The 27,025-nt window shown below is 45.0% G+C and overlaps 1 protein-coding gene across 2 annotated transcripts; it reads left to right on the top strand.

Annotated features, from left to right (window-relative positions):
- The first annotated feature begins 2,135 nt into the window (after window positions 1-2,135).
- LOC139465754 (uncharacterized) lies at window positions 2,136-16,426 on the top strand. 2 transcript variants are annotated; one of them, XM_071247610.1, is made up of 5 exons: window positions 2,136-2,353; window positions 12,244-12,363; window positions 14,107-14,224; window positions 15,128-15,207; window positions 16,132-16,426. In XM_071247610.1, exons 1-5 carry the CDS (start codon window positions 2,176-2,178, stop codon window positions 16,320-16,322), a joined length of 687 nt encoding a protein of 228 aa, XP_071103711.1. In that variant the 5' UTR covers window positions 2,136-2,175; the 3' UTR covers window positions 16,323-16,426. The 2 variants fall into 2 exon arrangements, with proteins under 2 accessions (XP_071103711.1, XP_071103710.1); XM_071247609.1 differs by lacking the exon at window positions 2,136-2,353 and adding an exon at window positions 4,231-4,458.
- Window positions 16,427-27,025: the final 10,599 nt, after the last annotated feature.

The raw sequence follows: 27,025 nt of genomic DNA, 5'->3' as shown, positions 1-27,025 counted from the left end.
CAATTGAACTAAAACAAAGCACATAATTTTAATGACTATTTAATCTTGGTTGGACTACAATTAGGGCGAAACCCATTTCATTTGATTGATGGTGCGAACACTGCGACAGGAAGGTTGAGAACACGTGTGAAACCGCATCTCTCGAACGCACCACTTTTCCGAGACTGGTCATCAAGAAAAGGTAACATAGTGATCGTTTTGATATTAGAAGGCTATTTCCCATATTACATGTGATAAGATGTTTTAGGGTATCTTTGATTGGAGTATCTAGATGGCATCTTGTTTACGTTACTGATCTAGTATATCGAGATGCGTGACAGAAAGGGTCTGAAGGGAGTGTCATCAGAGTGGCGATGAGCGTTCATTGTCATATTTTGTTTTCGAGACTAGATGGCTTGGATTATTTCCGATTCTCTCAACCTATGATGTCCTTGCCCAGGTTTGTATTTTAACAGGACTCAGGATACAGGATGGAATGTTGCTAACTGCGGTTTAAAACAACATTCATTAAATGTGTGCGGATGCCCTAGAACCGGTGTGCACTGACTTGTCATGATCAGGAGTTTAACACCGCACTCAGCGGTATCCCTGCTATAGCACCGCGGCCTGTAAATCATCGAGTATGGAGCAGACAAACCAGTGATTTATATTGTGAGCAACGATCCACGACCGCATATATTTCTGGATTGGTTTTCTTCCAAGGAATCCCCTTACCAGGAATCCCCAGATCAATTCTATTCCTGATATTATATTTCCCAGGTATTAACGGATCTGGTTGACGATGACGCTCTACCGCAATGCTGTATGTGTGGTGTTTCTGCTGTCCCATCTGGCAAAGTCAAGGCCACTCCTCTCAGTGCCTTCTTTCAATCCATGGATCATCGCAATGTCAAGGTCATCACAAGGCTTAGGTAACAGTTTTACATCTCTGTTCAATAATACGAAGCTTATGACATGTGTGTCCTATCCGTGAAGATCCATTGTTTGAATAGGTCTTCCGCAACGCATGCTTGACGTAAGAGGCGACCATGCTTGTCGTAAAAGGCGACTGACGGCATCGGGTAGTCAGGCTCGCTGACTTGGTTGATGCATGTCATCGTATCCCCATTGTGTGGATCGACGCTCATGATGTCAATCACTGGATATTCTGGTCCAGACTCGATTATTTACATACAGCTGGAATATTGCTGAGTGTGGCGTTAAACAACAAACCAACCAACCAAATGAGGAGGGGGAGACATCTGGATGTTTTTTAGCAAACACACATTCTAGTCTGAAGTTGAAATAGTTTTGGAAACAGTGAGTGACACATCGGCAATATTTCAACCATATCGTGACTACATGAAGTTATACATTAATAATGAATGCATTTGGCGATATAAAACCTGTCGAACACGGGGCAGTACATTAACTATGAGACAATCACAGATACATTCTCAAGACTAATATGTAACCGTAAAAAGAGACCCGTGAAGATCCGGGGTAGAATGTCTTCAGTAACCCATGCTTGAAATAAAAGTCAACCAGGCTTGACGTAATCGGCATCGGGTAGTCAATCTCGCTGACTTGGTTGATGCATGTCATCGTATCCCAATTGTGTGGATCGACGCTCATGATGTCAATCACTGTATTTACTGGTCCAGACTCGATTATTTACATACAGCTGGAATATTGCTGGTGCAGCGTTAAACAACAACCAACCAACCTTAAAATGACATCACTATTCATTACCACCACCATACTAGGGGCCGTGGGGACTTAAGTACCTCTGCTACCTGCATGGTACCCCGGCAGGATTTACACCATCTCTCTAGCTACTGGCGATAGTCGGCAAATAAAATCAACTAAAAAAGCCTGAAAAGCATTTTTCTAGGATTTCCGACACTCCTATGCTGAAGACCCGGGTTCGATTTCCGACATGGGTACAATGTGTGAAGCCCATTTCTGGCGTCCCCCGCCGTGATATTGCTGGAATATTGCTAAAAGCGGCGTAAAATCAAACTCACTCACTCCGACACTCCTTATCTTAGCTTAAGAATGTTGTAGACCTAAGTATACTGTGAGTGATATGGAACAACTATGATAAAAACCTATCTTGAGATTTGTGTCAAGGGTCATAAGGTTCCACGATAAAGTAGTCGAAAGTCAGCCAAGTCAACTGTCCTTTCTACAATCATGATGAAGTCGCTTCTCGTAGTGGTTGTTGCCGCAGTTGCCGCCGTAGGGGCCGTTCCAGTTTGCCATAACAACATATGTGCCGTCATTCGGTGTGCCTACCCCAATGACTGTGACGGGAGGGTCGACCCAACAGGAGGTTTCTGTGGGTGCTGTCCTGCATGCGTCGCTCAACTCTGTAAGTCTCTTGTACCCCTTCACGATAACCTCCTAGCGCCGTTGGGGGCACTGGTGGCCCAGTCGTCCAAGGCGCCGCGATTAGCTGTGCAGAGTTGCGTCCCTTGGGCACACCAGAAACCTATGATTGTGGGTTCGAATCCCGGTTCGCCCAGATTATGTTTCTAGGTTTGTCAGCACCATACCCGTGCTCGTGGGTTTCACCGAAATGGTAAACGTCTGAGACCTGCATCACTTCGGGCTTTCCTCCCACATTAAGCTGACACGCCGTGGTATGACGGGAATACTACTTATAACCGCCATGACACCCTGGTCTGTACTGGCTTAGACAAGCATAGTTGCTAGCGCGTTTGCTCATATTTCAATTTCTAATACCGTTGAAATACGAATTTACGTGGTATCAACCATGGTGTTGCCGCAATTTCAGTTGATATAGCTGATCAGGACCGAACGTAAAGGTAAGCATATGGCGAAGCGAATATCCGTCCTCTGTCCGTTCTCAATCCATTCTCCGTTAATTTTCGATTTCTACTCCAAACCTGCTGTAGTGATGAGCCTGAAACCTGAGGAGGAAGTCAGCATTGACTCTTGCTCAGAAGTTGTTTGATCAAGGTTACAACATTCAAGGTCACAGTAAAGCTTTCAAAAAATGTTGTGGAGGACATTTCCAGATTTGACGCATCAGTGATAAAACGTCGTCCGATGCAATTCCCTATTTTGAGTTCCACCATATGTTCCCGTTTTCAGGTGAACATTTGACTTGCCTTTGCATGTGTTTGTGACGGGTGACACCGGTGGGGCAGGGTACGCGCACCTTTTCGCGAACACCTGGTATTATTACTATTGGATAGAGATTCATGAACACATGCTAATAGTCAGAATCGTACACTAGTCTGTGACATTTCTTACGAATATAGAAAGGGTTTTGTCATATTGTGACTGGCACCATAAGGGAATGGTGTTTCAATTTTTTGGGTGGGTTTTCATTATTTTCTTTTGAAAGGACCAAATTGTGAAAATATAATTTAGAATCTTCTCGTGTGAAACAAAAAGGGTAGGGGCATGGATTATGATTGTTTCTGTGCCAGTTTCTGTATCAATACAGATAAAATTCATCTCTCTGTGATTGTACGGGATGTTAAAATTGAGGAAGCGGTTATATTTTCGTACCGTTATCGGACTGACCGACAGACAAACAAAATTACTAAATGAGAATAAATGAATGTATATTTTACGACCGACGCATACATTTGACCCTGTCAGATGTGTTTGATGAAAGACTGGGTTAAAGAACACGCATCCAATCCCCAACCCCCAACCCCCAATCCCTAGCGCCAACCCCCGTCTCCAAGTACCGACCCCCGTCTCCAAGTACCGAACTGAAGCCCCAGCCACAAACCTAGCGCCATCCGAGTCCCTGAGCCTCTCAGCAAGAACACCACTCAACCTCTCGCCCCGCCCCGCCCCAAGCTCAACTCCAGCCCCCAGTTCTAATCCCCACCCTAAGCCCCGCTGCCAAGCCCCAATCGCAAATCCAAGCTCCAGTCCTCAATCCCCAGGGGCGGTAGGGTAACCTAGCGGTTAAAGCGTTCGCTCGTCACGCCAAAAGCCCCAGATTCGATTTCCCTAATGGGTACAATGTGGGAAGCCCATATGGCTAAAAGCGGCGTAAACTAAAACTCACTCACTAACTCACTCCCCAGCCACTCAGCCCACACCCCAAAATACTCATCTACATTAATTGTATTTTCACAAATTATAAAAGAACACAGTGTTTATTCAGCACAAAACCCATCCCTCGGTTAGCCTCTCCACTCCTTTGTGTATTTGAAGACAGAAACCAGGTCAGTCTTATCATGATCAAAAGATCAGGCCACAGTAATCAGTCTACATTACGTGCGCCAAACAATATGAGGTGTCTGCTAGTGCTGTGCCTAACCTTCGTCGGTGCCCAATGTCTGGACTTCAGCGGACTGCCGGTACATACGGGGTGTTCCCCTACCACGTGCATGGCGGTGTCTTGCCTGTCTGCCCTGGGGTGTGATGGTCGTATTGACCCCCACGGGGGCTACTGTGGTTGCTGTCCTATCTGCGTGAAACAGCTGTGTAAGTATGAACCATGGTGTAGATTAACCCCTGTCATTAGTATCAGACATTTATCAGATTTGAAGCCTATCAGTGCCCCGTGGCCTGACCTTCATGTCGGGGTCGGCGGCGTCTGTAATTATCCCCAAAAGTCACTGGACAAATGAAGCTGAACCTTTAATATGTTCAGGATGTTCGAATCCTATTTTCAATATGGTGAGGTGAAATGGGGTTTAACATCGCGACCAAGATTATTGCACTTGAAAAGCGACGTGCATGAACGTGTGTGTTTGTGTGGCTGCTTGTAAAAGTCCGGACTGGTGCCGATTTTAAGTGCCAGTCCACCGTGATACCATGCCGCAGTTTAACATGCCCAGCCAAACACAATATACTGACTCCGAGCCGACCAGTCCTTGTTTTAGCCCCTTTACGCCGAGCGTCAGGCAGGGTAACACGAGTACAATCTTTTAACTTTTTTGGGGGGTATGACGCGGCCGGGGATCGAACCCCGGGTCTTCCGCTCTCCAGGCGGACGCTCTGCCACTAGACCACGGAGGCGGTCCTCCAATATGGCCCCCATGGCAGCCATATCACATTGTTAAAGGAACTAAACACATGTCTTTTGAATGCTAATGTATACAAGTAGATTTAGTTTTCTTCACGGCTTTGGAGCGGTCGGGTAGCCTTGTGGTTAAAGCGTTCGCTCGTCACGCCGAAGACCCGGGTTCGATTCCCGACATGGGTACAATGTGTGAAGCCCATTTCTGGTGTCCGCCGACGTGATATTGCTGGAATATTGCTAAAAGCGGCGTAAAACCATATTCACTCACTCACTCACTCTTCGCGGCTTTATGATCGACAGTTCAACAAAGCTGCAGCAGATGATATTGCAAATATAAGTGTTCCTCCTTTTTCTCGAGGGGTACCGTATGACACCCTTGCTCGTTGGTGCCAACAAGATGATAAACGTCCCAGGCTTACGTCACATCGGGCTTTACTCGCACATCAGGCTGACAAAACCGTTCAAAGTGGCCACAAGCCAAACTCACTCTCGTTTTATAAGAAAGAAAGAGTTCAGCATGGGACATCACACATTATCATTTTCGTCAGTATTTCATCTCATGCTTAATCCTGTTATAAAGTAGGCATGGGTGGCCCAGTCGTCCAAGGCGCCGCGAATTGTTGTGCAGAGTTGCGTCCTTTGGAACGCCAAAACCCTATGATCGTGGGTTCGAATACCTCAAAGCGGCGTTAAAACTTGACTCAGTCTTGTGTTCAAGGGCGCATGGGTGGGCCAGTCGTGTAAGACGCCGCGATTCGATGTTTGTTTGTTGTGCAGAGTTGCCTCCCTTGGCCACGCCACATACCTATGATTGTTGGTTCGAATCCCTCTTCGCCCCGATTATGTTTCAAGTTTTGTCAGCACCATACCCGTGCACGTGGGATTCACCGAAGTGGTAAAAATCTGACACCTGCATCACTTCGGGCTTTCCTCCCACATTAAGCTGACACGCCGTGAAATAACTGGAATACTTTTAAAATCGGCGTTAAACCCAACTCACTCAATCACTTGTGACTCGGCCCTCTCTTGCCCCTGCACAGGAAATAATGGACACTTTTGTTGTATAGGGAATATGCCAGGGTAACTCAATAATAGATAACACACCGATTGAAAGTGCGATGACCACGCCATCACTTACACTTAGATACGTGATAACAGGAAGGGCTGTTCTCTTATCTACGGCAACAGCTGGAGTTGACATTATCATACCTCGTCCGTGTAGTTGTAGAAGATGTTACGTACATTTCATTATTATGTCATTTCGTTTACCTTTCACCTCGTGTCACGTGCAATAGGTCATTTAATCATAATTGTATTTGACGACACGACCACTATAAAAAAGGTTGTGATGGTGCTCAATCCACATTCGAGCTCACTGAAACTACAAGATGGCCATCACGCAGATCTGTGTCCTCGTCCTGGTCTTGTCAACAGCGATAGCGGCTTCAGGTAGACCATATCATTATGTAGTAGTTTATAGGTCTGTTTATACTACTTTACAATAGGCCCGTGATGATCCGGTGTAGAATAGGTCTTCAGAAACCCATTCTTGCCGTAAGAGGCGACTAACGGGATCGGGTGGTCAGGCTCGCTGACTTGGTTGATGCTTGTCATCAATCCCACTTGCGTGGATCGATGCTCATGTTGTCAATCACTGGATTGTCTGGTCCAGATTTGATTATTTACAGATCGCCGTCATAAAGCTGGAATATTGATGAGTGTGGCGTTAAACAACAAACAAAACTTTACAATAGTGGGCACGCGTGGCACAGTCATCTAAGTCGACGCAATGATATGGACAGAGTTGCGTCCCTTAGGCATGCCAGAACCTTACGAGCATGGGTTCTCAGATTCTCATTAATTATATTACTAGGAATGTCAGCACCATACACGGGCTGACGGGTTTCACCAACGTGGAAAAAACCCGTTTAAGACCTGAACAACTTCAGTCTTTCCTTCCATGTCAAACTGATACGCCATGGTATATCTAAAATACTGGTCAAAAAGCGGCGTTAAAAAAACATTTATGTCGAAAACTTCAGATATAGGGAAATATATAGACACAAAGGCTAAAAATGTTTTAAGACACGTCATGAAAGAGCGTAAAGGTAAGCGTAACCTGCCCCACAAGTGTACCCGTCTACCCATGGTGGCAAACACACGCAAAGGCAAGTCAAGAGTTCACCTCAAGAAACACGCCATAACATTATACAAGTCAACGTAAGGAATTGCATCAGACATACCTTTTGTCACTGATGCGTCAAATTTGGAAATCATCTCTACATGTCTACCATGAAACGTTTTGAAAGATTTATAAATGCCTTGAATGCTGTGACCATGTTCAAACAATCTTTGCGCAAGAGTCGTACGCTGATCTTTAAAAACATGACTTTCTGCAAATTTAAACAACTTAAAAGAAGCTGATGACCAAGGTCTTGGCTTGACTAACTATAGTAATATGAAAGAATCAGATGATATTTAACTTCTTTTTTACAGTAATACTATACTTGCACGACAGATTAACTATAGAAATATGAAAGAATTGGTTGGCCCTAACGTCTCTTGAGTGGTGTACCTCCATGGCAGATTAACTATAGTGATGTAAAAGCATCGGGTGGTCCTTAACCTATTTTGAGTAGTATTAATCTTGACGTTTTGTATGGCAGGGGACTTCAATGCGGCGTCAACAACTTACTTTTTTTATAAAAACTGAGTGGCAGGTGCTGCCAGTAGGGCAGGGCATGCTTACCCTTTTTGTGGGAAAACTTGGTGTCATCTGTGATTTTCAGTGATCCATTAATATAATTTTCACCGCTATTTTCCCCTTTCATGGCAATGGAATCTGTTTCGTCGGATAATCGAGAGTGATTATTCTGTGGTGTTGACGTTTTGTATTTATTAATCAGGGACTGTTTTTTCAATTATTATTTTTTATCCGTACTGCCCTTTCTATGTCCCCCAAAAATAATAATGTATGTTCTGGGCGTTCGTTCCCCAACTCGACGTGGCCCTACAAAAGTGGTCCAGCTTGTTCGGGGCACGGGTGGCCCAGTCGTCGCAATTCGCAGTGCAGAGTTGCGTCCCTTAAGCACGCCAGAAATGTGTGATGGTGGGTTCGATTCCCGGTTCGCCCCGATTCTGTTTCTAGGTTTGTTAGCACCAAATTAAGCTTACACGCAGTGATTTAACTGAAAAACTGTTGTTCGTTAAAACCAACACACACATTCAATCAATCACTAATATTGGTTTAAAACGGGACGACGTGAATAAGATACAATCGCCAAGTCGCCAGAAGAAAATAGACTTCCTTCAAAGTATCTAAACTCTATCGCAAGTCGTCTGTGCATTCCCTGTGCAGAGTTGCGTCCCTTGGGCACGCCACATACCTATGATTGTGGGTTCGAATCCCGGTTCGCCCCGATTATGTTTCTAGGTTTGTCAGCACCATACCCGTGCTCGTGGGTTACACTGAAGTGGTAAACGTCTGAGACCTGCATCACTTGGGGCTTTCCTCCCACATTAAGCTGACACGCCGCGATATAACTGGAATACTGTTAAAGGCGGCGTTAAACCCAACTCACTCACTCACTATCTCCCACCAGGGTAGAACTGGACACCCGTCAAACGGACACGTGGTGTTGTTAAAGTACTGTCGGAAATGCTAGAAAACTGTTTTTTCTGGCTTCATGTAATAAATACGAGTCATATGACTATAAAAAAGAGCATATATCAAAATAACGCGAATTGACCTTATCTCGCCTGCCCCAACTGACATTGTAATTACCCATAAAATGTGCTTTTACAGGTAAAATGATGATAAACCTAGGAAATATTCGTGCGTTGTCATGCATGTATGAAATAGCCTATAACCTGAGGTGATTACCTAACACCTGTCCCGAGGTGATGACCTCACACCGTCCCTTGCATTCTCCCAAGCGCTAATGTCACCGAGTTGGGGGTGGTCTCAAAATATTGCTGTTATTGTATTTCATTGACATGCGTTGATGGGGTAGCCATTTAGGATATGTACTGCATTATATTTGCTTGGAAACATGATGGACTAGTTATTAAACGATGAGTATTGGAAGGGTGCGGTTTTGGAATCCAGAAGTATTTGTTGTTCTACAGATGATTTCTTTAGGAAGCATTTTTCTCCGCTGATGACGTATATGAATCAGTACTTTTGAATGTTGTGTTATGACTTGCTACGAACCCGTTACACTAAGCCAATATGGGCACAACCGGGTTGAGCTCACAATGTCTGACTGGCGTACGTAAGACAACGTAACCGTGTTGTGTCGCCAGCACATATTTCTTGTACTTGACTGGTTTCTTATTCAGCCGAATTTTCTCCATGAATTGAACTTTCGTTTCATATGGCCTTAAGTCGACATGTCATGTAATATATTCCTGTATGGTCGCCTTCAGACTACTCATGGTTTGGGCGACAGTATCTGATTCCCGGGCGTTATATTAACTGGCGTTATCCATGACAATAACACTGACGTTGTTATGGGCTGAAGTTCCAACCAGTCTATGAACACATCACCTACTATAATTTCCTCATGAAAATCACCAGTTTTCTTTCTCGCCTCGAAAACTAGCACACATCCATCAATAAGCCCCAGATCATGGGATGCGGCGTGCAAAACAATGACACAATTACCTTTACCTGATGGTCTATGGGTGTTTTTTGTCCATCTGCCGATAGCCACATTAATAGTTAGTGCAGTCCGGGAAACATTAATTGTATCTTTAATTCCTCCCAAATTCTACTACAAGTCAGTGTTACCTTCTGCTCATAAAGCTTGTACACTGTACGCCTAATCACCCTGTATCAAAGCTGTCTAATATCCTTTTACTTCACAGTTTAGTTTTTGAGACCACCCCTATACCTGTTTTGTTTTCTTATCATACCGTTGACTTGATGGTATGAATTGAAAACCCCATAGCTTAAGGTGAATTACCAAACTGCTCATCTAAATTAATAACTTAATAAATGGTTTCCCTCTATGTAAAGTGTAAAGAACTTGTATATATTTCCCAGTACAGACTCCATATCGTGTACCATGGTTATGACTATGCAAGTGTAATGTAACATGCATCATGGGATCAATGTTTACAAACAAACGCAGCGTCATTTTGTCATTTTAGAAGATGCACATCTAGAATTTTCTCTAAATGATTTTTGTGTGTGGATTAGATGTTTTATGAAGACTACATTATCATCATTACAACGGAATCACGTGCGCATATTTCTATAGTCCGTTTCAGACTAACATGTGAACTTTTTCGTTCGAATTTGTCTCCTGTAAACTTGTCGATAGGACTCCTTGTGACTGAAATACTTCAAACCACAGGTAGGACGATCTGTAGATACTCGATATTTTAATAACGACACTATGAGAAAAATTAAATCCTTTTTAACAGGCCAAAAGCAGTTTTCTACCATTTCTGACTGTACTTTAGTGTATTTTTACAATTTGTGAATAGTACAGGAATTTGTTGTGTCCATCTTGTTTTGACTCTACTTGGTGTTGCGACAGGGGGGCGGTGGGGTAGCCATGTGATTAAAGCGTCCGCTCGTGACGCCGAAAGCCAGGGTTCGATTCCCCACATGAGTACAACGTGTTGAGTCCCTTGCTTGTTGTTTTGTTGTTTTACGCCTAACTCAGCAATATTCCAACTGTATGACGGCGGTCTGTAAATAATCGAGTCTGGACCAGACAATCCAGTGATTAATATCATGAGCATCGATCCAAGGAATTGAGATCGATGACATGCTTCAACTAAGTCAGCGAGTCTGACCCCCCGATCCCGTTAGTCGCCTCTTACGACAAGCATTGTCGCCTTTTACGGCAAGGATGGGTTGCTGAAGACCTATTCTACCCCGGATCTTCACGGGTTCCATTGCTGTTGACCTCGCCGTGATATTGCTAGAATATTGCTGAAAGAGTCGTAAAACCAAACTCACTCACTCTTGTGCCAGACACGCGAATATGAATCATATGGATTTCACGCATGTCTTGACTTAAATAAGATACCGGCCAATTAATATTCTGGGAGAGGGGCTGGGGTCGACAGGGAGTTTCAATAAAGTTTAATCACATTTGTTGCTCCATGAGAGTAATTATTTTCCTCTGGAATGTGGAGCTGGCCGTTTTCGTTTTTCAGAACATCAAGCTTTTCGCGATCACTTTTGTTTGGTAAACTCGGGCATTATATTTTTCGTGCATTTTCTGTAACAACTTTGCCATGTACCGTGTGTTTTATTTTTTTAACTCTATTATACCCTAAGTCTTTTAATATATCAGGTTTGTTTGTTTGGTTTTTTTTGTTGTTTAACGCCGCACTCAGCTATATTCCAGCCACCTCCCTTAGCACCATCCCCCATTGGCATCTTTTCCAAATCTCAAAATTCAAACATAAGCAACCTCTAAAGGCCCCCTGCTGGGTTGCACCTCATACCCATCTCGGCAAATACACTTAATGTGTGGGGTGGCCCAGTCGTCTAAGGCGCCGCAATTCGCTGTGCAGAGTTGCGTCCCTTCGGCACGCCAGAAACCTATGGTTGTGCGTTCGAATCCCGGTTCGCCCCGATTATGTTTCTAGGTGTGTCAGCATCCTACCCACATTAAGTGTATTTGCCGAGATGGTTATGAGGTGCAACCCAGCAGGGGGCCTTTAGAGGTTGCTTATGTTTGAATTTTGAGATTTGGAAATTTTAAAGATGCCAATGGGGGATGGAGCTAAGGGAGGTGTTTTGGGTTGTGTGTATTTACTTATTTATTTATTTATTTATTTATTTATTTATTTATTTATTTATTTGGTCTTTTAGACCTGTTTTAATTAAGAATATGCCAAGGGCTTTAAAGTTTAGTGTGTTGTTTAGTGGGTCTAGGAGTGTTTGCTAGAGTTAGCTCGGAGTTGAAGTTTAGGGTGGTTTGTAGGTTAGTTCTGTGTTCCTTTGTAGTGTGTGCAGTGTATTAGTGCTTGCTCAGGTAACACTGACTTCCTTTTATTTGCACCCTGCGCAGTTCTTTTCTCACCTGTCATTTACCATACCCGTGCTCGTGGGTTTAACGAAGTGGTGAACGTCGGAGACCTGCATCACTTGGGGCTTTCCTCCCACATTAAGCTGACACGCCGTTATATAACTGGAATACTGTTAAAAGCGCGTTAAACCAAACTCATTCACTCACCTGTCATTTCTTTTCTCACCTGTCATTTCTTTTTTCCGGAAGCTGCCGGTGAATCGTGTGACGTCAGCCTCTTTCTGGGTGTGGGGACTCACGCGGAGTGTGGCAAGGGCCTACACTGTGACACTACTTCCCTCACCTGTGTCAAGAGCACAAGAAGCACCGGTAACTTATACCATTTTATCTGTGTTCACCGATTTATGTATCTTAATCTCCTACACACTTGTGCAAGTCCCACAGCGGCGACACACTATCTGGCCGAGGACGTCCGTAACGATAATATACTATGTGGCTGAACAAGTTGAACTATTCCCGTTGCCCACTGCAAAATCAGTCAATTGTCTTGTACCTCGATGTGAAGTACATCGATGCGGTTGCACCCGTGAAGATCCGGGGTAGAAAAGGTTTTCAGCAACCCTTTCTTGCCGTTAAGGTCGACTTTGCTCGTAAGAGACGAGTAACGGGATCCCTTGGTCAGGCTTGCTGACTTGTTGATGCATGTATGTCATCGTATCCCAATTGCGTGGATCGATGCTCATGAGATTGCTCATTGGATTGTCTGGTCCAGACTCGATTATTTCCAAACCAACGTCATACAGCTGGAATATTGCTGCGTGTGGCGTAAAACAACAAACAAACAAACAAATCGATATGAAGCACGTTTCTGGTGTTTCCCGTTGTGATATTACTGGAATATTTCTTTAAAAAGCGGCGTAAAACCACACTCACTAACTCACTCATCCTTAAAGCCCGTACGCACGCCCCACGCCACTCACGTGGGTGAATATGTACATGCGAGGCATGCATATGACGACATCGGGCGTATCTACATCAGTAGATAGCGACACCTACTCGCCTCCACGGAACCAATGTTTTAGTGGCAGGTGCTACTGTTTCGTCAGATAATCGGGACTGATTCTCGGGCGTTGGCGTTTTGATCTGTGTCATCATCTATTTTTGACTATCTATCATGACTGGGTCGTCCACGCCACCTTTCCATCTTGAGCAAGCGAGTGAGTAGGGTTTTACACCGCTTTTAGCAATATTCCAGCAATATCACGGCCGGGGACACCAGAAATGGGTTTCACACATTGTACTCATGTGGGGAATCGAACCCTGGCCTTCGGGCGTGACGAGCGAACGCTTTATCCACCAGGCTACCCTGCCGCCCTTTTCCATTTTGAGATCTAGTTTAAAACTAAAGGTTGTCAAACGTGATTGCCTGCTTATGTCATACGAATATTCTCAGCTTGTACAACCATGATAACGCATGACAATTATACCACTACTTAAATGAGTATATTTCCTCATAGAACTGAACTTAATATATGCTTTCGGGTATTATTTCAAATCTATTCATCCCACAAATCTCTTTTTGTGAGGTGAGGTGAAATTGGGTTTAACGTCGCGTCCAAGGTGTGCGTGGGTGTGGGTGGGTGGATGTGTGTGTGTGGCTGTGGCTGCTTGTACTAGTCCGGACTGATGCCGATTTATAGTGCTAGCTCACTGAGATACCATGCCGCAGTTTAACATGAATACCCCACTCAGACACAGTGTACTGACTCCGAGCCGACCAGTCCTTGCTTTAGGTCCTTTATGCTGAATGAATTGTTACTTGTGAAGGAGGGTCGACTATGTCAACGCAAGTCTCTCAGGAATATCTTTAATGGAAAAACATAGATTTATTTGTTTTTTTCAAATTTTTAATTATAATTTATAATTATATATAAACAACATAAAACTAAAATAAAGTTAAACTAAGTAAATAAATACGTTTTTCCCATTAACGACATTTATATATATATATATATATATATATATATATATATATATATATATATATATATATATATATATATATATAAAAAAACACTTTTATCATATTTTGTAATTGTTTGTACCCGCCAGGACCCTGCGCTCTGCGTCACCAGGAGTATCTGGATAAGGAGCAGCACCTTCTGGGGTCCTCTGAACCACTGTGTGAGACTGACGGGACATTCAAGGCCAAGCAGTGCAGAGGATCAGGGTAGGTGCACATCTCCGTTTGTCCAGGGTTCGATCCCGTGCCTCGTCATACCAAAAGACGTTAAAAGATGGTACTTGTTGTTACCCTGTTTGGTGCTCGGCATTAAGGGGCTAAAACAAGGACTGGAGAGCTCGGAGTCAGTATGCTGCGTCTGAGTGGGGTATCCATGTTAAACTGCGGCATGGTATCTCAGTGGGCTAGCACTATAAATCGGCATGCACGTCGCTATATAAGTGGACGCGACGTTAAACCCAATTTCACCTCCTCCTCCTTGTCCAGGGAAGTATATCTCAGTTTGTGTTAGGGCGATGGGGTAGCTTAGTGGTTGAAGCATTCGCTCGTCATGCCGAACACCCGGACCTGATTCCCCTCATGGGTACAATGTGTGAAGCCCATTTCTGGTGTCCCCCGCCGTGAGATTGCTGGAATATTGCTAGAAGCGGTTTAAAACTATATTCACTCACTCACTATTTTTTTTATAATAAAAACCCCAAACCTGTGCCCAAGACGCCGCAATTTCGTTGTGCAGAGTTGCTACCCTTATATTAGGCGTGCCACAAACCTTTGATCGGAGGATCGAATCCCAGATTCAACCGTTATGCCTATAGGTGTGTCAGCACCATACCCGTGTTCATAGGTTCCACCTTAGTGGTATGTATGAAAGACCTGTATCAATTCGGGCTTTCTTTTCACGCTTAAAGATACGCAATATTCCAGCTAAATGACTTGAGCCGTCTGTAAAAACGATCGAGTACGATGACATGTCCCCATGACTTGGGACGTTGTAGATATCAATCACTGGTATGTCTCATCCAGCCTCGACTATTAAAGGCCGCCGTGATATATTTTGACTGACAGCGGCGTAAAACAACACTCACTATTTTCCACACCTGGTTTCTGCAGATGCTACTGTGTTGACACTGACGGTAACGACCTCGGCTACTTCACCAACTACGCCGCTGGCACAGACAACATGGACTGCAGTAAGTAAACAGATATATTTCTATTATTAGCAACGTTGTTTAGTTGTTTTATATTCAAGGAGTTTATAGTTAACATCTCGCCGGATTAGGTTATCAGCAGGTCAACGTATCGTAGCTGTAATATTGCTGACTGCCGTATAAGGTCATTATACTTGTCGCAAGAGGCGACTAACGGGGTCGGATTGATGCATGTCATCTTATCCCAATTGCGTGGATCGATGCTCATAATGTCAATCACTGGATTGTCTGGTCCAGACTCGATTACTTACACACCGCCGTCAAATAGCTGGAATATTGCTGAGTGCGGCGGCAAACAACAAACTAAACCAAAACTAATCGAATGTATGTACTGAGGTCGTGACAATGTGAATTTATTCGGAAGTAAGATTCAGGTAATGGGTCTAAATTCTAAGTCAGTGAGTGAGTTGGCTTTATTGAATCTGAGATGGCCTGGATGCCGGTCCTTGTTCGCAGTGTCTGGAAATATCTTCAGACCGCCGTTGGGGCGGTCGGCTAGCCTAGTGGTTAAAGCGTTCGCTCGTCACGCCGAGGACCCAGGTTCGATTCCCGACATGGGTACAATGTGTGAAGCCCATTTCTGGTGTCCCTCGCCGTGATATTGCTGGAATATTGCTTAAAGTGCGGCTAACATAGTTTCTTGTCACAATAAATGACGAGCATGGATTAACAAGTGAAAACCCGTTAATCCGTTCTCGTATCGAGTCGACTGAGTTAACAAATATCCAGATTAACGAGTCATGGGTAACGAGAAATGTTCCCATGTGAGCGTTGCCTTCATTTCTCGTCCGGAATATAAGGTTTCATGGTTAACGGGACCACAAGGTGTCACTGTATGATATGAAATACAAATAGACATATTCAGAATTGATGCTGACCGTTGTTTTTATTGACTACTTTTTTAAGCGTGTGCTCGGGATAAAGCCGCCTACCTGAAGACCGGCCTCATCGGCAAACTCTTCTTCTGCGACAACAACGGCAGCTACAACAAGAAACAGTGCACGGGCTCTGTCTGCTTCTGCGCCGACATCAACGGCAAGATGCTGTCCAACGGCCAAACTGTCAACATCGGTGAAATGGACAAGCTCCAGTGTTAGGTGTCGGATACTGCCATGTGCGGAGCATGTGATCCACGTTTCTTGTATTCCCGGTGTGACATTGGTCTCATATATACGAGGAATAAATCGCATGGAATTATTTAGTTCTGTCGTTGTGAGTTTCTGCATTTAAAACATTACGATGCTGTCTGAACACCATACCTTACCCACTATTTAACGTGTTAACCCCGTGTGGATTCTGGGTCGATCTGGGATATTAACGTAAAAGTAAAAGGCACACGAAGAAGGTGTCACGCCACAGGGTGATGGGAAAGAAACATTCGATCAGTGTGTTATTTCTGAAAATTTGATCGTCTCTTACCTAAAGCATTTCGAACCAATGAATTATCACATAACAGACGGGCTGGGGAACGAAAATGAAACAAGAAAGTTACAAAGATTATGTCCTGTTAGGAAGGGACAGTAGGATTGAGGTGAGATTGTCTACCCGTCAAGATCCGGACTTCAATGGGTCTTCAGCAAACCATGCTAGCCGTAAAAGGCGACTAACGGGATCGCGTGGTCAGGCTCGCTGACAGACTCGATTATTTACAGACCGCCGTCATATAGCTGGAATATTGCTGACTGCGGCGTCAAACGACAATCACTAGATTGTGTGGTTTCTTTACATGCTGCCGTCACAAGGCAAGAATACTGCTGTGAGACATCAGGCAACAACTCAATTTTTGGAAAGTGTTTGAGTGGCGGGTGCTACCGGTAGAGCAGGTCATGCTCACCCATTTCGTGATCACCTGGTGTCATTTATTTTGAGTTATCATTTCATAAACCTTCGCTGCTGTTTGCCTTTGAGGAACATTGTAGTCTGTTTCGTCGGACGAGACAGGCTGTTCTCTGACGTTACCGTTATGTCAGTAATGCCCCATGCCGGCGGGAGAGATGCCAAACCTTCATCTTCAGAACCCCATTCCGCTCCATCCCCTCTATTTTCTGTCAGCGTTAAGCAACAAACAGGTATGTCTGCCCAATACCCGTGATCGCAAGTTACTCCAATTTGAAGCCTAAAACCAACAGTACGTAGCTCTTTCCTACAAACCTAAGCCTTTCCAGAATGGTCAGGTTGGATCCAGTGGAGATCCACTGGTTGTTTGAGATTCGAATTCAGTGTATTGTGGTGGCGTTTATTTATGATTGTGGGTAAAAGTTGCAGAAACAAAACTGAGGATGGTGATATTGCTGATGGCACATCAGTTGCCGTGACATGGCTGGAATAGTTCTACATGCACACGCATCCTCTCACTAAATACGCAGAGAGAATACTGATAGGCTTATGGCCAAACGTCTTGTCGACCCGAAACACTGGTTTGATTCCCCCGAACGAATAAGGCGGAATATGCGGCGTAAAACAATATTCACTCACTCAATGCAGAGAGACATCTTGGTTTTTAACATAACATTTTGTCCTGATATCAACTCGGTCGAAAAGGATATGTTGTTGAAAAGTTAAAGTTTATAATTATCGCATATCTTGGTGCCTTCAAGCTAACGGAGGTTGTAAGTCACCACCCCAAAGAGCTGATCATGGCCCAACAGACGGTTATCTTTTTCCATTTTCACGCGTCCTCTATTGAAGCGAGTAGTGTGGTACCAGCGAATTTCCGAGATAATCCGGTTACGTAATATTACGTCACCTCGGAAATTCGCTGGTCTGGCCCTGGCCTGGGGTGTTTACCTAAATCGATTAGAGAACAATCGTCGTAAAACAATAGATCAAAGGGGGGGATTAGGGAAAGGGGGTGATACCTCGTGATGACGTCACAAAGTGACGACCATAACCTACGTTATTGATTGGTGGAGTTGTCCCTATGGTGATCGCCATTTTGGGTCGATGGTCGTACGATCATTTCCCAGACATGAGTGTGTGTGACGTCATACAACGCGTCCTATACTCGTGACGTCACCACATGGCTATCGTGGTTTTGTATTCCAACGGTGATCGTCGTGTTGTGCTTGGTTCGTCAACCATAACAGACATTTCTGTTAATGCGTGTCCTGTCAGAACTGTGTGTGTGTGCGCGCGCGCGTGCTCTTAAAGAATACCAAATAAAGTGTATACATTTAACAAAAAATCATTTTATTACATGTGAAATAAAATATATACAAATAACGATACGTTGTCAAGCAATGACATTATTACATAGAATTATATACACATAGAAATACAAATGAACGACTTAGGGGAAGTTGAGACGTGTTTTGACCCCGCTCCTATGCGGGGCCGTCTTACACGTCTCGGGGGTGTACCGTGGTGGTGTACGTCAGCCACCACGGTTAGAGTGTTCGTCGTGCTCACTTCCGTCGCTTCCTTAGTCACCGAAGACGTTGCGCTAGACGCGCCAAACAGTTCTGTAGCGAGGGAGAATGGGAATGTTGTGCTCTCATCGTTCCAGGGCACCCTCTGTGCTTTCTCGGGAGGAGAGAGTGAGTGAGTGCTCTCCTCATCGATGTAGAGAGGCGTGTTCGGGTCTTCAACCGGCAGCTGGCTAATAGGGCTGACTCCTAGCCGCCACTACCCGCTGAGCACTCTCCGGAGGGCTGCCTCTATGGGTATCGGTGGGTAGTCGCGGTACTGGATCCTCCACTTCAGTGGTTTCAGCTCTATCTTCCGAATCTTCATTCAAACTAAAACGTCGTTCCAGACCCGTCATACACTTTAATTTTCTGTAATGCGAGCCTAGGATGGCGCGACCTTTAGTCTGAGTGCCGACATCGGCCGTTGTTTTGACGCAACACTTCGCACACCTCTCTACAGGTATCGCCATCTCACCCTCCCCGTCACGGGTCTTTATACGATTTTCCACCTAAACACCAACAACATTTGGACCGTGCATACTCTTCATACAGTCCCTGGCGTAGTGTCCGTTAGTGTTGCACCTGTGACACTTGGTACGGGGCCAGGTAGAGGCCCAATGATCGGAACCCCCGCATCTGAAGCATTTACCGAATGCGGGAACCAGGTCCGAGGAAACAGTTGGTCTCCCATGTACAGCAGTAGGAGCACTAGCAGCAGCAGCATCAAGAACACATACTCCACGAACAGCAGGGACAGGGTCAACTACACCGGCAACTCCGTGCCTCACATCAAGGGCTTGAAGATCCGGACAGGTCAAGATCCGGACAGGTCCTCAGATAGTGTCCCCCCTGTTACAGCGGGTACAGGGCATAGGACACTGTTTTCACCCCAATGTCCAGAATTACCACACCTATTCCCGCATACAGCTTTTGGACAGTTGTTGATCCCGGATCCCGGATCCCGGACATTTCCAACAATGCAGGTTTTTAGGTCTGGTGTTGTCTCGGTGGCGATGGCAGGAACGTCGTTGTTGGTAGGGGAAGACATCTCATTACCAAGAAGCACTGGTAGACAGACAATGGTGAGAGGAGAGTAGGGTCTGTACTGATCGCTAGCAGTAAGCAGAATAATTCAACAGTCGTCACCTACCGGCTCATGCACTGATGGAATAAAATAAAGGATCGCATAGATGGTGCAGACATAAGATTATAATACAACACTTGATCAAATGAAAGCTACATGGTAAATAATGACTTAATCTCAGTTCTTCAGTATGACGTGTGACCACCACGAGCTCTCACAACAGCCTGACAACGTCTTGGCATACTCCGAATTAATGCCCGGATTGTAGCCCTTGAAACATTATGCCACTCTTGTCTTAAACAGTCAAACATCTCGTCCAGATTACGAGGTTGATTAATGCGATCTCGTACCCGACGACCAGGAACGTCCCATAAATGTTTCTATCGGGTTAACGTCTGGACCTTTAGCCGGCCATGGAAGCACAGCGACCTGGTTCTGCCTCAAAGAATCTGCTGAAACACGAGCAGTATGTGGCCTTGCATTGTCCTGCTGAAACTCGAACAACCGCCCAACTCTGTTAGCGAACGGAAGCACCACTGGGCGTAACACTTCGTCACGGTAACGAACACCAGTTAGACGACCATCCACACGAATCAAATCTGTTCGGTTGTCGTAGGTGATTCCACCCCAGACCATCACTGATCCACCTCCGTATCTGTCATGCTGTTTGACAGTGCATGCTTGGTATCGTTCATTGTGTTGTCTCCAAACACGTATCCGACCATCTGCATTGTCCATATTGAAACGAGACTCATCGCTGAACATGGTGTATCGCCAACGACGCAGCTGTCTGGCTCCATGCTGCCTTGCCCACTGGAACCTTCGCCGTTTGTGTTCTTGAGTCATCCTGATTCCTACCACGGGACGGCGACTTTGTAGACCCGCTGAACGCAGCCTGTTACGTTTTGTGCGCTCACTCAACCGTAGATGTATGACAGCTCTGAACTCGGCATTCACTTTTGGGGGAGGTTTAAAGCGATCCCTCAAACAAATCAGCCGAATCTGACGATCTTGACAAGCTGTAGTTTTCTTTGGTCGCCCACGCCCACGTCTCATGACAACATCGCCGTTCTGCCTGTAGAGGTTCCACAGTCGTGAGAGGAATATTATTTCTTTCGTTTGAGGTACGAATAAGAAAGAAATTACTTTCTCCTGTCGTAGGAAAATACAACATGGTGTTGTGTAATAGTAGAGGGCGCTTATAAGAGGCTATATAAGGTCAAGCATGTATAGAGTGGTCATTCTCGCTTGCAGTGCGCCACTGAAAACTTTACTTTTATTAGGGATTGTTTCTAAGTTGCAGGGGGCACGTGTGGCCCAGTCGTCTAAGGCGCCGCGATCCGCTGCGCAGGGTTGCGTCCCTTGGGCACTCCAGAAACCTATGATTGTGGGTTCGAATCCCGGTTCGCCCCGATTATGTTTCTAGGTTTGTCAGCACCATAACCGTGCTCGTGGGTTTCCCGGAAGTGGTAAACGTCTGTGTAACAACATTCGGACTCATTGACCAAACACACCATGCGATCCCTTATTTATTTCCATCAGTATATATAGAGCCACCCATAGAGGCCAGGTTCCTGTTGACATAACAACAAAGGCCATTCAGTTCTAGAGGGGAGGTTCTCGCTCACCCCAGCGACCAATCAATATCGCCACACACCAGTCACCGACTGTTTTTACAACGATGTCGGTCTGTCCACGTGTTTAATCCCTAATTACTACATCAAGACCGCCGTCCTCTGGTCTGTTTATACGTATGATTAAGCCTTCGAATCACTGACTTACTTACGCCACTTATTGCCGTAGATGGTATCGTTATAATACATTAAGACACGCCCTCTCGCACTATCAATAGTAATGATAATACCTTAAATTGCGCATAGGTAACGATACTGCGCCATTTCCTGACCATCGTCATTTTTACTGCCAACACGTTGACACGACGTAATATGGATCTACAGGCACTCACCGAGAGTCAGGAAATAGTTATTATGTGTAACGTTCTGAGACTACACAAATAGACGCATCGGATGACGATCTATTGGTTATGGTGGACGAGAATGCATCTTCCCGAGGTAAGAGAGTTAACTGACTATAAAAGTCCAGTTTCCACCCTTGCCGAACTAGGCTAGTATTATGGAGTTACATTTTGGCTGAACTAACGAGTCTTTGCATAGTTCAATCAAAATCGCGCACAGAAATCGAAATCCGGTTCGTACACTGTCGTACAGATTTCGGTCGATTGCAGGATCTGCAAAGCATGTTCACCGCCAACTCGTTGTCAGCAGACATTTTCCAAATGTTTTCATGTTTTTAATCAAGGTGCTCACGTGATTTGATGCATTTCGCGATGTAAAACCCGTTTTATCAGAATATAGATCTTGATTGTCGATCAGATCTAACTGACCGGGCGCCACCATTTTTTGTGAAGCAAACGCAAGTGATACGAGAGGTGGAATCTGATTGGTCCATAGTAGAGGCTTAGAAGGGACATGGCTGGTAATAGCCACTGGTGGCGCTACGATCGAGCCCAGTAATTCCAGCCTATTTCGGCAAGGGTGGAAACTGGACTTTTAAAGTCAGTTAACTCTCTTGCCTCGGGAAGATGACGAGAATGATGTTGATTATGAGTTAACTTACCTGCAATCTGGGACAGAACACCCCTCGTCTCCTCTCAATAATCGCGGGCGGGAAGACGACGTGATAGAAGATCAGATACAGCATGACGGTGCCGATCACGCACCACAACAGCTAGACGACAACATCGACGACCACGATACCCAAGCAGACTACTCGCAGACAGAGTGTTTTACCTGCGACAATCTCGACGTATGGACAGTCAGCGATATCGTGAGTCGAACATCACGTACCAGTTCAAATTCTTACAGGAATTCCAGGATAATGTACCGGGCAGTGCAGATCCCGAACTTGTCCTGACACGGGGTCCTTGTCGCCCGCCTGGGTAATCTGGAAAGTAAGTAAATATTACATCGCCATTTTCAAATATACTACTCAAAATTTGATAAGGATCACTAGGTGATATGTGTGTAAGTTACCACAAACATAACAAAAGACATGACTCTGACTCAGAAACGTGTTTAATCATGTTATGAATGAAAAGTCATGAACGGCATGAACTTGTATCAATATGGAATGTTTGACATCTGCAAACACCAAAAGGCATTTCATTAAAAAATGTTAACAGCAAACAAGAGAAAGAATTACACAGTTATGAGGGATAGTCCATCATTACACTTAGTCGATGAAGTGTCAATATCGAGTATGACCTCCCCTTGCATCAATGACGGCCTGACAACGTCGAGATATGCTGTCAATAAGCACCCGGATGTTCCCAATGGGAAGGTTGTTCCACTCTTCCACGAGGGCATGTCCGAGCTCTGCCAAAGTCGTGGGTTGTGCTCTACGGCGTGAAAGGGCAACCTGCAGCATGTTCCAGACATGCTCAATCGGGTTCAAGTCCGACGAACGCGCTGGCCAATCCATGCGGACAATTGTCTCCTGCTCAAGGTACTGCTCAACCATGGGTTTCAAGTACTTTCGTTTAAACGTCAGCATGTAGGCGTGGGGCAAAGTCAGACACTCGAAAAAGGGGTTGACGTCGTTCAGAGACAGGAATGTGTCTATGAATTTCGCACAACCTCGTCTTAAGATGTCCTCGTTTTGCCGACAATACTTTATGAGTTCGACTTGCATATTGAAGAGTTTTGCTCATTTTCCCTATACCACGACATAAAAATGTCGCGACCGTCTCGGGACATACTATCCAGATCGTAAAAGTGTGAGGTGGGTAGACTGTCCAGGATAGCTGACTGATTTGCGCCGACCTTATTGAAGAGATGGGGAAAATACCCCTTTTCACCTCCGGTCAACCCAAATGTCTTACAGAAGTTCTTCAGGCGCGAAAGAGAAATCTACCGGTAAGCATGTTCAAAATTTTACCACTGGTCAAGATCACCTCGGGCTTTAGTGTCAGATTGTCTAGCGTTTTCAAAACGAAATGATTATCATAACCCTTGGCATAGTGAGCCACAACAACGATGCTATGGTTGCCACCTTCATCGCTAGTGGTAGAACTTTGATTGGGTTCTCCTGTAGACTCACCCCCTGTTGAGACGACAGTTATCTCGGTAGCTGTTCGTTGCAATTTTGAAGATAGCACGAGACGAGAGAAAAACTGGCCAACGAGTGCCGGTGTGAGGACCGTCTATGACTATTTCCCGTTTAAAATCTGTCTGTACGCAGCGAGTTCTCTTCTCGGCACGCCAAGGGCATGACTGACACAAGTACTCAGACTCCGTAACCATGCACTTACCGCAACCCAGCTAGGGAATGCAAACGTTAGGCATATGTTTCCCATTTTCTTCACACATGGATTCGAAATCGTAAAAGATATACTTGGTCATGCTATACTCTGGACAATCCTCCTCTTTGACGGCGTTCGCTCGTCACGCCGAAGACCCGGGTTCGATTTCCGACATGGGCACAATGTGTGAAGCCCATTTCTGGTGTCCCCCGTCGTGATATTGCTGGAATATTGCTTACAACGGCGTAAAACCATACTCACTCACCAGAATCTCACCTGTTGGCGATATGAGCCGTGTGACAGTCCCTCGTAGGGAACCATACGCGACACTCTCGACATGGTTTCCGTTGTTTCCGGAAAGTGTAGAGGCAGTTTATACCCTTACGTCCACATTTTCCACATGTATATTCTTTAGTACAGGCATGTGTATCGTCGGACGTATACCCCCTATGACATAGCCTGCAATATTTGTTATCACCGTACACACCCGCTACCGAATTGATACAGTCGTAGTGACCAGCTGGACCACCCCTGGCAGTATTTGCAGCCCACCTGAAAATATCAATGCCGGTGTTGTGTTCGGCTATACCAGTAGGGTTGTGCAGAGCGAACAGGATAGAAGGGTCATTACCGGGAGTGATAGTGAGTACGTGCAAGCGTGCCTCGTCCCTCAAGCATGCTTGAAACGCCTCCCACGCGGGACGACCTTCCAAACATGCTTCCGGTCTGAGACCCGCCCGTCTGTACAAATCTTCCGTGGCTCTGGTGTGCGCATCACCTACATCCCGCAGGAACGCTTCTCGTTTGGCGTAATGTTTTTTATGTTCTATGCTTGGTAATATTCCGCGGTATTAACGAATACCTCAGAAAAAAGAAGGGCGACAGCAATAGCCCGACAAAAGTATAAATGATCATCATTCTCTCTTTTAGTAATACAACTACCCCTAGTTGTTTTACGCATGGTAAATGCCTCCTTTCTTGCTCAGACAGCGTCCATTACCCCTACCCACAGCGACAGGATTCCTATCTACGTTCAGTTTCACTGTCATTGTACAGTTAAACGCGAAAGATGTGTTAGACTGGGCCACATGGTCCATCGTTCTCAATATCGTGGCACCTGTAAGGTCTGAAAACCTGGTGAAAGGGATACATACGGGGGTCTCGAGGTCGCTCTGCTCTTAGTACAGAGTTATCATGTCCGCGGAGACTGTGAACTCAAAATTTGAATACTTGTGAGACATTGTTTCATGAAAATGGATACATCGTGACATTGGATGTATTCAGTGCATTATGTATTGAACTTTTCGATACGTTTGTGGATGTGATCGAGGATATTATTTTGATGCTGGAAAGTTGGGGATTATTTTGTGTTGATAAGACTCCGATCTATCAAGGAGGGGGGATATGGACTTAAGGATATTGTCATCACAGGTTGTATTGCTGTGAGTATGCTATCTTTCCAAACAGGTCGTTCTGTTTCGTTCCTGTGTGTGAAAATAGTTCGCGCACACATTGCTTTACTTCGCGGATACATATCTAAATGCATGAAAAAAGCCTGCATGTGCGCCATGTGTCGACCACCCTGTGTCGTTGTAATTCAGTTTGGCTTTAGAGTTAGGATAGGCAACATCGTTCAACACAGTAGTCATTTAGATTTCGTGATCATAATAGAAATTTGGGAATTCTGAAACTTTGTAAATGTGAATTGAAGTACAATAGTAATTGTTGCTTGAAACTAAAATGAATTAGTGCTCTTTGCCTGCATATTGCACTTGTACTATTTCTGCTGACCAATTGATATCTGTGGAAGACACGAATATAAATAACGTGAATAAACGTTGATGTGATACGAGCTAGGGGTGTTCTACAGACTCCCTTGGGTTTTTGATAGAGACATGTAGACAGCTATGTAATTTTCAGAAAACCAGATAGGGAAATATGTTTTCTATTACAACTTCAAAATATTTGAAAATGGCGATGTAATATTTACTTACTTTCCAGATTACCCAGGCGGGCGACGAGGACCTCGTGTCAGGACAGGTTCGGGATCTGCACTGCCCGGAATTCCTGTAAGAATTTGAACTGGCGTACGTGATGTTCGACTCACGATATCGCTGACTGTCCATATGTCGAGATTGTTGCAGGTAAAACACTCTGTGCGGCGAATAGTCTGCTTGGGTATCGTGGTCGTCGATGTTGTCGTCTAGCTTCTAACTATTTGAAAATAGCGATGTTATATTTACTTACTTTCCAGATTACCCAGGCGGGCGACAAGGACCTCGTGTCAGGACAAATTTGGGATCTGCACTGCCCGGTACATTATCCTGGAATTCCTGTAAGAATTTGAACTGGCGTACGTGATGTTCGACTCACGATATCGCTGACTGTCCATATGTCGAGATTGTTGCAGGTAAAACACTCTGTGCGGCGAATAGTCTGCTTGGGTATCGTGGTCGTCGATGTTGTCGTCTAGCTTCTTACTATTTGAAAATAGCGATGTTATATTTACTTACTTTCCAGATTACCCAGGCGGGCGACAAGGGCGTCGAAACCTCGTGTCGGGACAAGTTCGGGATCTGCACTGATCTGGTGTCGTCTAGCTGTTGTGGTGCGTGATCGGCACCGTCATGCTGTATCTGATCTTCTTCTTCTTCCATCACGTCGTCTTCCCGTCCGCGATTATTGAGAGGAGACGAGGGGTGTTCTCCTGCCCAAGATTGCAGGTATGTTTGACGGGTGAGTAGGTCGTAATCTTCGTCGTCGGATGAAAAATAAAGTAAAATATTGTCCTCTTCCTCGGGGTCTTGTAGGAGGGGTATGATACTTTCCATGTTACTGAATAACTCATTATCAGCATCAGTCTCGTCCTCATCACCAATAGATCGTCATCCGAATCGTCTATTTCGTGTAGTCTCAGAACGTTAGACATAATATCTATTTGCTGGTTGTCGGTGAGTGCCTGTAGATCCATGTTAAGTCGTGTGAACG

Source organism: Haliotis cracherodii, unplaced genomic scaffold (genome assembly GCF_022045235.1).
Source record: "Haliotis cracherodii isolate W230 unplaced genomic scaffold, xgHalCrac1.p SCAF_18, whole genome shotgun sequence".
NCBI classification, from domain to species: Eukaryota; Metazoa; Mollusca; class Gastropoda; order Lepetellida; family Haliotidae; genus Haliotis; species Haliotis cracherodii.
The sequence above is the reverse complement of the archived record's forward strand: the minus strand, read 5'-3'. Positions and strand labels throughout refer to the sequence as shown.